Source organism: Miscanthus floridulus, chromosome 14, assembly GCF_019320115.1.
Source record: "Miscanthus floridulus cultivar M001 chromosome 14, ASM1932011v1, whole genome shotgun sequence".
Lineage (NCBI taxonomy): Eukaryota > Viridiplantae > Streptophyta > Magnoliopsida > Poales > Poaceae > Miscanthus > Miscanthus floridulus.
Genome location: NC_089593.1, coordinates 76,396,344 through 76,406,924, shown reverse-complemented (window position 1 = coordinate 76,406,924; position 10,581 = coordinate 76,396,344). Strand labels below are relative to the sequence as shown.

General features: G+C 45.2%; 3 protein-coding genes and 1 pseudogene across 4 annotated transcripts; 2 read left to right on the top strand and 2 right to left on the bottom strand.

Annotated features, from left to right (window-relative positions):
* Positions 1-792: 792 nt before the first annotated feature.
* On the bottom strand, positions 793-1,287 carry LOC136503787 (zinc finger AN1 and C2H2 domain-containing stress-associated protein 16-like; the record flags this gene model as incomplete). Its single annotated transcript, XM_066498754.1, has 1 exon — positions 793-1,287. A coding segment is annotated over one exon (495 nt), but the record flags the coding sequence as incomplete, so codon positions are not given.
* Positions 1,288-2,970: 1,683 nt separating this feature from the next.
* LOC136505901 (chaperonin-like RbcX protein 2, chloroplastic) lies at positions 2,971-4,307 on the top strand. The gene is made up of 5 exons (XM_066501028.1): positions 2,971-3,277; positions 3,445-3,536; positions 3,647-3,704; positions 3,833-3,898; positions 4,014-4,307. The coding sequence occupies exons 1-5, from the start codon at positions 3,005-3,007 to the stop codon at positions 4,131-4,133; spliced, it is 609 nt and encodes a 202-aa protein (XP_066357125.1). The 5' UTR covers positions 2,971-3,004; the 3' UTR covers positions 4,134-4,307.
* A 998-nt stretch (positions 4,308-5,305) lies between these two features.
* LOC136503786 (L-type lectin-domain containing receptor kinase IX.1-like) lies at positions 5,306-7,298 on the top strand (annotated as a pseudogene).
* On the bottom strand, positions 5,612-9,860 carry LOC136505372 (uncharacterized). 2 transcript variants are annotated; one of them, XR_010771183.1, is made up of 3 exons: positions 8,976-9,860; positions 5,906-6,044; positions 5,612-5,726 (listed from the first exon to the last, which is right to left on the bottom strand). XR_010771183.1 is itself a non-coding variant. In XM_066500512.1 (2 exons), the coding sequence occupies exon 1, from the start codon at positions 9,789-9,791 to the stop codon at positions 8,991-8,993; it is 801 nt and encodes a 266-aa protein (XP_066356609.1). In that variant the 5' UTR covers positions 9,792-9,860; the 3' UTR covers positions 6,043-6,106; positions 8,976-8,990. The 2 variants fall into 2 exon arrangements, 1 of the variants encoding a protein (XP_066356609.1); XM_066500512.1 differs by lacking the exon at positions 5,612-5,726 and having other exon boundaries at positions 6,043-6,106.
* Positions 9,861-10,581: the final 721 nt, after the last annotated feature.

Sequence of the window (10,581 nt, the reverse complement as noted above, 5' to 3'; positions counted from 1 at the left end):
GATGATGAGTGTTGATGTCGATTTCACTCAAATGCTCTGTATTGGGGTAGGTCCCTTCCAGTTGTAGTCAAATAATATCAAGGAAATGAGTTTCCAATGCCAAATCCTATTTCTATGCACATCTAAACAACCTGATGACATATCTAGTTTTCATACAGACTAGAAGAAAAATACTGCAACTTTCATGAGGGCATGTTCAGCTAATATGATTCATATAATCTTATAAAAAACATAACACAGTTTGGTATGCGCCAAGAGGAACTAGAAGGTTTTATACTATGGACCCTAAACATGATGGTGGATGATGAATCAATAAAATGGTGTCTAGTAATTAGTAACTAACTGGACAAAGGAACAACTTGTTTTTTTGAATATCTTGACCTTTTTCATTGGAATTGGATCGCAGAAACAGCCAAGTGGGTAGAAATGTCATCATTCCCTACCGTGTTATTAGTAACAGATGAAATACCAATGTTGAATGGTGACACATGAACTCTTCCTCGCTTATATAACAAATGAAGCAAATCATACGATAGACCAACAACAGCTACTGTTTTTTTCCACCAGTTGCGACAGATATTAACATTATCTTAACAAACAATACTTTAGTTTCTAGAATCTGGAAAGAGAACCGATGGACAATGGCTGCTTTGCCTTCAATCCAACGTACTATACTTGTTCTGTGGGCAAATGTTGAGCCCAAAAGTGTAGATTATAATCAACTTGATTGATGAAATGGAAAAAAGAAAGGAAAAGTTACAAATTACAAAGGTTTAGAGTACACACGAAGCTTTACACTCTTGACGTTCCTCCATGTTCCCTCTCAACATGCTCCACAAGCAACACAGGATCTCGGAACCCCTTGCTGCATTTTGGGCAAACATCAATCGTCACTCGGCCATGACTTGGTTGTGAGTTCCTCTGGTGGGATTTCTCAACATGTTCAATTAAGGCCCCCACGGTGGAAAATCTTGCTGGGCAGTGAACACATTGCTCTACAAGGTCACCACTGCTGCTGCTGCTGCTATTTGGGGACATCCCATCCTTAGCCTTTTGGAAGGCTTGGCTAGTCACAGTGCTCAGCTTCTGCATTCCAGCTTCGGCTGACGATTTGAAATTCGTTGCTGCATTCACAAGACTGGAGCTCCACCATGAAGAACCATTGTTGTTACTGCTATTTGAGCGTGTCTCTTTCTGACTTCTCCTTAGCATGCTTACAAAGGGAAAGCCAGAATCCACTTTTCTTGGTCCTGGGCACTTATGATCAGGCCCAAATCTATGCTTTAGGCACGGTGATCGGGCGACAATTAGGATCAACGAGCCAGATATGAGCAGAATATGGATCGGTTAATTGGACGATCGAGGGTAATGCTGTTCTAGCTTAGGCAAAGTTGTCGTGCCACCGGGACAAGAACTATAGACAGACCCCTTTAATTGACAATTTCATTTCTGCGTAGCGTTATTGTGTCAATGTTGCAAGTTCAAAAGAATCTGAGTGGAATTAATTCTAGTTTGACCCAAGGAAATAAAATAAAATGCATAAATGGAGGGAATATCGAGGTAGAATTATGCCGAAATCAAGCGACGACACGGATAATCGAGAAGGTATGCATATTCATCTGGTCGTGCCATCGTAGTGGAGATAAGCAAAACTGTCGTCTAGCCAATGGAGACATACTGTGTCGCCTGAAAAATCAACACGGTTTGTGTATAACAGATCTCTTGATTTAAAAATAAATATCTTCTGAGTAAATGGTTATTTAAACTACTCAAACTCAACAGAAAAAGAAACCTGGTAGACCTTGCTGAAAATTCTCAAATGTTTTAGTTCAAAATGTTTGTCACGGACTCACGGGTTAAGACTTAACTTGGCAATTCACGTTCTTTGGAAAAGGTTTATTAAAACCTACTAGTAGCTCAAATATCTAATATAATATTTAGCTATATAACGAGATGGACATATTTACTAGGACTTGCATAACTAGTAGCTCAAATATCAAAAGTAAGGGTTTCCGAAGATGGAATGTCTTTTTTTTTTACCTAGGAAATTAATTAGACTATTACGAGTAGATGAATCAATCTATTATCGGCCAATCTTATTGGAAATAACAAAGGCTTCTCTGAATACTCAAAATTTCATATCTGAAGCAACTTTTCAAGAAGCTGCTCTAGTTTCTAGCGAAGCTGCTCTACGAGGTCGTACTGATTGGTTGAAAGGCCTGAAAGAAACACATAGTTCTCGGGAAAAATACCTGTTGGTACCGGATTCTAAAAAGTTGTGTATCGTTTCTCAGAAGACAAGAAGAACCTTTATTTTGAAACTCACAAATATCTATGCGCCTTGGAAATGCGAGGAGATATTTTGTTTCTCCATATAGAATTAGTTTCTTCTAACTAACTAACAATATCTATGAAACATCAGAGAACTCGTGTAACCCCTATTTATTGGATATATGCATCTGGCTTCGCTTTTCTCTGCCGGCTCGGGTAAATACGAACTGAAAAGAGGTTTTAGTTTTTTCACAAGCCATTTTTGTCCCTGCTTTGCAAGAGTCGCTTTTGAAAATACATATGTTCCCCAAACTGTAGAAGAACTTATCGGTTCACGCTCGTGATATCAGTCACCAAAAAAAAACAAATATTCTCGAACAAGACTGCCGAAACACCATAAAAGGGACAAAAGCCCAATGCTGAATGAACGAAATGTCCCTCCCCTTGGCCCTTGAGGCTTCACTGCTTCAGTGCCCCACAAGAATCTCACCCGCATTCTTGACCAGTCAGTACGCACGGCTGGACCGCTGGTCACAAATATCAGCCCACGACGCTCGCCGTAGGCGCTGCTTGCCGCTACCGCGCGCTGCCCACGGCCCACTCTATCTCCGCCCGCTACGGACGTGACGTCTCACGGTCACGGCACGGCGTGCAGCGCACTCGCCCCGGGCAAAGGCCAACCGACGGAAATATCTGGCCCGTTAGCTATCCCATATTCCCAGCTCCACGAACGATGGCAGTCGCCCAGGCCGCACCGGTGGTGGTGGCTGCGGCCGCCGCACACACCGTCTACCTTCCCGCCGCGGCGTGCCGGGGCATTTCGCCGCGGGCGGCGAACGGGACTATGACTGGCGCGTTCAGGTGGCGACCCCGCCGGCGCACGCTGGCACGGGCACGCCCGGCGCGGCGCGGGGGCCGACCCACGGGCCGCGGCGGCCGGGGACTCGTTGTCGTCGTGGCCGAGTTCGGCGGGACGTACGAGGACGGATTCGAAGACGTGCACAAGGTACAAAACATACGGTGGGTGCATGCGCCGGCCGCACGCAGTCACCAACTCAACTCAGTTCCAACATATAGCATCGTCGATTTTTCAACATTGGCTTGTCGTCGTCGAAGGTGTCATGTGTGAATTGACTGATGATTGATTTACCTACCGTTCGTGCTTCTGTGCAGAACATCATCAACTACTTCACTTACAAGGCCACGCACACGGTCCTCCATCAGCTGTACGAGATGAATCCCCCAGCCTACACTTGGCTCTACAGGTGAGCTACTGGACTGAATTCTTCAGTTAATCCCAATTTGCACTACCTCCTTTGTATGTGCAATTGCTGTTCTGAATTATGCCATAATAACAACACAACTCTTTTATCAGTTACATTAACGTCAACGATCCATTAGATGGCGATTATTTCCTTCGCTTGCTCGCCAAGGTATATATCTAATTTTCTCCGCTTCTTGTTCTGACGAAACTGACAAAAACCACGAGTGTCGATCCTCCGAGCGTTGTTCCAGGGTTCATTTCATTTATTCGATCTGTTTTCTTGTTCGCGTGCGATAGGAGCGGCAAGACCTGGCCGAGAGAGTGATGGTCACGCGCCTCCACCTATACGGCAAATGGATCAAGGTAGTGACGCAGAGAAACGAACTACTAAAATTTAGCTGAAATCCGAAAAAGAGAAATTCGATGGCATAAACAGGGGAGTTCACTTACCTTTGTGTTGAAACCTGCGTCTGAGCAGAAATGCGACCACGCGATGATGTACGAGCGGATCTCCAACGAGAACCTGGATATCATGCGCCAAAGGTTGGTCGAGACAGTGGTCTGGCCGACCGATGACACAAACACCGGCGAGTTCTAAGGATTGGCTGCTTCGATAGATGATGTATATTTTCTTCACTGTTTTTGACTTGCTCATTTCTGTATGTGGTAGCTCAGCTTGGATAGAACAGTTGATGTGTACTACTCTTCTAGGGGTCCATAGTGAGCTGGGAACCTTTTTGTCCTTACAATACAACTCGGTGAATGTGTTTGTGTTTTGACGGGCTTTTTAACCTGGATGTTGTGTCTTGTGCATAGATTTTGCAATCCCCTTGCTTGTCCCTTTCTTTTCCTTATTATTGATTCTGATTTTCTGAGATTGTTTTAGGGGGCAATGTCCAATGAGATCTGGACAAAGCATATTGAGACAGATTCGATAAAACAAACCCCATTTGACTGCAGTTAAAAAGATCAAGTAGTTGATTTTAGTTCTGAATTCTGAACATATCAGATTGTAAGAATAACCCTTACAACTACGTGTGATCCTATTTGCGCCAGGTTTCTGTACAGACTGAAGCTTACACGGTATTAAGAAACCAAACCTTTTACTACCTGTCAGGCTGTCGCTGACCTGATCTTCAGGGCCAGGTAATAAATTAGATACAGATACACGGAATACTGTGTTATCGAACTATATGATAACAAAATACAGTGAGACCCAGTTTGGTAAGCACAGGCGCCAGATGGAATGGATCCTCTGAGCTCCAGGGATATGTCACAGACGAAACCTGCTCCATTTGCTGAGACAAGCAGAGTTCTTTCGGCCGGCAACCAACAAAGCTGTGTGTGGACGGAAGAATCCTTGAGCTTCTTGCGTGTTACTATCTGTTGTTGTCTATGCTGCCGGCAATGGCGATAGAAACCAAGCATGTTCAGCGTCCTCCCTATGGAAAATTTTAATTCGTAGTTCAACATCATCCCATTATTTACATCCACCTCTGGTACAACCAATACAAACTCCAAATTTGAGCTGCTTCTCCTGTGGCTTACACCTGTCGTTTCAAGGCCTGTGCCCTATTGACAAGCCACATTGCGTCAGCACTGATGCACAAAATGACAAACAAGAAGCGTGTGTAAACTGTGAAGTAATCGACAACTGACCAAGTTGAGAGTTCATAGTTATTTACATCAGCAAGCATAGGAAAAGGTTTTTCAGCACCTTGCCTCTCCTTCCTTCCTTCCTTGCCTCTCCCTCCAGTTTCCTCACCAACCATGAGATCAAGAAGCACAATTACTTGCTTTTTGGCTCTCCAGTTAATCGCATCTTTCAATATCACCGGTGTCAGTCCTCTGTCCTTCAAGCTGAACTTCACTGAATCGAAGAACAATGGAGCAGACACAATCCAGTTGCAGGAGGATGCCTTCTACAACAAGGCGGTCAGGCTTACCAAGGAAGAGCTGGATGGCCAGATTGCTCATAGTGTCGGCCGAGCAGTCTTCGCAGATCCGGTGACCCTCTGGGATAGTACCACTGGTCAGTTAGCTGACTTCACAACCCACTTCAAATTCATGATAAAAGCTCGTGATGCTGATGGACCGTATGGTGAGGGCCTTGCCTTCTTCCTCTCACCATACCCTTCTGTTGTCCCCAATAATTCCAAGGATGGTAATCTTGGCCTCTTCGGTAGTAATACTGATCATAGTGAGACATCCAACCAGATCGTGGCCATCGAGTTTGACAGCCACATGAACCCATGGGATCCAGATGACAACCACGTAGGTATCAATATCCATTCTATCATATCTGTGGATTATGTAACATGGAACAGTAGCATCAAGGATGGCAAGATAGCCAACGCATGGGTAACTTACCAGGCCAGCTCCAGGAACCTGAGTGTCTTCTTGACGTACCAGGTCAGCCCATATTTCAGTGGCAACTCCTCTCTATCTTATACAGTTGATCTCAGAAAGTATCTCCCAGAAAAAGTGGCCATCGGCTTCTCAGCTGCCACTGGTCAATTGGTAGAGGCTCATCAGATACTTTACTGGGAATTCAGCTCTACTGATTTGCAGCTGAAGAGTAAGAAAATGAAAAGTGTATTAATCATAATCTTGGCTACTAGTATAAGTGGCATAGTCTGTTCTATAGGTTTGGTTTGGTGCTTCATGAGTTTTAAAAAGACTAGGATGACAAGAAAGGAGGAAGAAGAGAAGCTAGAATATGATGAGTCCATTGATGGCGAATTTGAGAAAGGGAGGGGTCCACGAAGATTTGGATACAATGAACTTGTGGCTGCTACAAAGAATTTTGCTTTGGACAGAAAACTCGGAGAAGGAGGCTTTGGAGCAGTTTACAAGGGTTTCTTGAAGGATCGAAACCTCGACATCGCCATAAAGCGAGTTGCCAAAGGATCAACACAGGGGAAGAAGGAGTACATCTCTGAGGTCAAGATCATCAGTAGGCTGAGGCATAGGAACCTTGTACAACTTGTGGGCTGGTGTCATGAGCATGGAGAGTTCTTGCTCATGTATGAGTTCATGCCGAACAGGAGCTTGGACACGCACTTATATAATAATAGCAACCTGTTAGCATGGCCATTGCGGTTCAAGATCACCATCGGTGTTGCATCTGCCCTCCTGTACCTCCACGAGGAGTGGGAGCAATGTGTTGTGCACCGTGATGTCAAGCCAAGCAACGTGATGCTTGATTCTTCATTCAATGCTAAGCTTGGGGACTTTGGGCAGGCGCGTCTTGTAGACCATGACCGAGGCTCGCAGACTACAGTGATAGCTGGCACAATGGGTTACTTGGCTCCAGAGTGCGTCACCACTGGCAAAGCAAGCAAATAATCTGATGTATACAGCTTTGGTGTTCTTGCATTGGAGGTTGCCTGTGGAAGAAGGCCTGTTGTGCTAAAGGAAGACGACGACAAGATAAACCTGGTTCAATGGGTGTGGGATCTCTATGGAAGAAATGAGATCCTTAATGCGCCCAGACTACAATTTCCGACCTTCGATCCGCCAGGTCATAAGTGTATTGAAGCTTGAGGCACCATTGCCAAGCCTTCCACCAAAGATGCCTGTGGCAATGTATTTTGCACCACCAATCCATCTTTGCAGGTTTTCCTACACCTCGTCTGATGCAACACAGAAGGGGCTGGAGGGGTCCAACATTTATGCGAAGACAACAAGCTCGTCCAGCGCAACCAATGCTTCTAGTTCACCTCCCTCTATTCATTTACCACAGATGGGTTACTGGGACTGACAACTTCCCTTTTACTATATGCTAAATATGTTTACATGTGTTTTGTGCCAATGGTATTTGAGAGGCACCTAATGTAACAGCTAAAATACTTTTATTGACTTTATCAGGATGTTTACAGCTACTTGTGTATAGGGCTATAGGCTATCAAGGACATAAGTATTATGTATTGAAATGCTCTTGGCAATGACTATTGTTATGTAAATGAAGCTATGACATTCATCTACTGACTAGACTTCTGTGATGACAGTTCTTATATTATTTACCAATTATAGAAGATCAAGTTTTCATTTTTTCCCCTCTTTTCCTTTTTCCTTTTCTTTGGATACGGTCAAGCTATACTGTTGTCCTAGGTGAAGGCCAACTCTGGCATGCCAATTACCTACTGATAGAATAAACACTCACTGTACCTATATCTCTTCTACAGTTCTACTTATCAATAATTTTTTAGATGTACCTTTCCAAAGTTGCGCTTCATGCAATGTTTGACAACTTCCCTCTTCAGAAAGGACACATCATAACTTAAGGGGTAAGGCATCAGAAACATCGAGTAAGAAGATCCAGGGTTCCCTGTAACACTTGAAGGGAACCTTTCATACAAGAGGACTCAATTCATCAGAGGTTCACCTAGAGAAAAGGTTTAGAAAATAGTGCAAGAGAAGCCCTCCAAGCAGAGCAAGGTTACCATGCTATACAGAAAAAGCATTAGCATGTTGGCAATCTCCAATAGCAGTTTAGCAATGGATAATTTTTTTCTGCTACTTAAGGTCATAGTGAAGCAAACATTTATTTATATTGCATAATGGCTTAGAAGTGGTGTTGAAAAGTTTGAAAGTAGCAGTTAATTTATGCTACTAAAGTTAATGGTGAAGCAAGAAATTGTTTTGTAGCACATAAGGACCTAGAAGCAGTTTGGAAGATAGAAAGCTTGAAATTACACCATCCAAACAATAATGTGGGTATAATACTACTCACACAACAGAAGGAAAAATATTATCTGAATAAACCACTAAAATAAAAAATAAAAAAAGGTCATTGTTAACTTCGGTCACAAGTTTTCAGGCATGATGAGGCACATAGTGATTGATCTCACCACCAGAGGTTCATCATCACTTGAAACATAATATGAAAAACACCAGCATTACCAGCAATTTAATCATGTCCGAACTACAAGATAAGCACCCTTGCAAAGTACATGTGCCAACTACCTCGTAGTTCAATCATATTTTTTTATCACACATAAGAACTTTGTAGAAAAATGTATCTTACATAAGAATAAGATCCTTCAACAACAACAAAAAGCTTTTAGTCCACAAGTTTGGGCAGGTTAGAGTTGAAACTCAACATGAGCTACCACCAAAAGTGGAAAGAATAAGGTTCCTCAAAACTCATGGAATTGGAAAATGTGATAAGACACTTGCATTGAACTCAATATATAGTAAACCAGAGCAAAACCTCACCGGTACAATCTAGCTAAAATCAGTATGCCTCCAACTGCAAACTCAACCCAGTTTTGGTCCAGAGTTGCACAATGTTACATTGTTCACAGGAACTATTTTCTGTTTCCAACATTAGAATCTAGCACGCAACAAACTATTTTCCAGTTTTGGTCCAGACAGCAGCAGTAGCAGCAGCGGTGCAACATGAACACAGGCAGATAGGCAGGCAAGCAGCCTTTACCTTAACGTAGTTTCTTCACTTGCCGTGCTGCTTCGTGGCGGTGAACCGGTAAACCACCGGTCCGTGGCGCCAACCTTCGAGCGGCGGGTCCTCGTGAACCACCTCGACGTCGAACACCTTCCTCGCCTTGCCGAAGAACTTCTTGTCAGTGCGCTTCCACCGCCTCATGTGCGCCATGACGAACACCACCTCCCCCTTGACGAAGAACCGCAGCGTCTCTATCAAGGGGTCAACCAACGCCTCGTAGTACACCACGTCCGACGCGACGACGAGGTCGAACGGGGACGACGCCGCGGCCACGTCAGCCATCGCGGCGGCGTCGCCCCAGCGGAGCGGCACGACGGAGGCGGCGCCGCCGGCGGAGGTGAGGAGGGGCGCGTTGAGCTCGGCGTTGTGGCGGAGGTTCGGGAGCGCGTCGGGGAGGTCGGAGAGGACGGCGCGCGCCGGGAGCGCCGCGGCCAGGGCGAGCCCCGCGGCGCCGGTGCCGGAGCCGAGCTCGAGGACGCTGAGCGGGCTCCCCGTCCCCGGAGCGGGCGGGCGCGGGAGGAGGCTCCGGGTGGCGGGGAGGACTCGCAGGAGCGTGGAGGCCGAGGGCCAGAGCTGGAACGAGAGGCCCCGCGACGGGAGCGCGCGGACGGTGATGGGGGCCGGGAGGGAGGGGATTTGGAAGTGGTGGAGCTCCGCGCGCGATGGGGAGGAGGGTCCGGCGGTGGATGGGAGGAGGTTCGGGAGGAGTAGGTCGTCAGAGTCCGAGTCCGAGGGGACGTTGGAGGGGAGTGCATCGGCGACCAACTCGGCGGCGGTTGCGGCGGCCATCGGACACGGAGATCTCTCGGACAAGCGAGATGCTCGGGTTTACTAGGTCAACGCCGCTGGAGCTGGAGAGTGAGTGGGGACACTGGATTCCGTTGCGAATCGTTGTCCGCAGATGCTTGCATATTCACGAATCACGACGGCGTTGATGGATGCTGGAGAGATACAAGTACGTTCGGCTTTCTATTTGAAAAAAAAATCTACTTAACCCCCACCTTTCATACTTGTCTACTTCACCCACAACTATGAAACCGTCTGTTTTATCCCCTGAACTTTTCAAAACCGTCTATTTTACCCCCTGGGCGGTTTTTAACAGCGGTTTTGCTACAGCAACAGCATGTCTGCTACAGTACCGGTGTTTTTGAATTTTCTTTTTTTTATTTTCGGTGAATCTTTGAAAAATTATAGTACATCATAGAAAAATCATAAAATAAAAAATCTAATTTTATTGGACTCCACATGAGTAGATCTACACAGTGAATATATAATACGGTATGTTTTAGTACAAATTTTTTTTTTTAGCTTTAGATTAATTGGAAAATCCAATTTTATCTGTAATTAATTGGAAAATCCACTTTCTCGGTGGGTGGTGGTGCTGACCGCGGCATAAAGGGTGTTACGTCCTTTGATATGTTGAGGAGTCATACCAAACACTTTAGGAGGATGAGCTATATTCAGATAAACAGTAGAGGAGGCAGAGTTGTTTTAAAGTTAAGAATCAGAGCCGCAAAAAAGTTGCTTCTCCTCAAGTGCCTCGATTCTGGTAGAGAAGCACTTAAAGAGGAGCCCTGCT

Bases quoted from the DNA above. Each gene is read 5' to 3' on its own strand.
- LOC136505901 (XM_066501028.1), top strand. From the start codon at position 3,005: ATGGCAGTCGCCCAGGCCGCACCGGTGGTGGTGGCTGCGGCCGCCGCA. The intron at 3,278-3,444 runs GTACAAAACATA...GCTTCTGTGCAG, and splicing joins GATTCGAAGACGTGCACAAG to AACATCATCAACTACTTCAC. The intron at 3,899-4,013 runs GTAGTGACGCAG...GCGTCTGAGCAG, and splicing joins TATACGGCAAATGGATCAAG to AAATGCGACCACGCGATGAT.
- LOC136505372 (XM_066500512.1), bottom strand. From the start codon at position 9,791: ATGGCCGCCGCAACCGCCGCCGAGTTGGTCGCCGATGCACTCCCCTCC.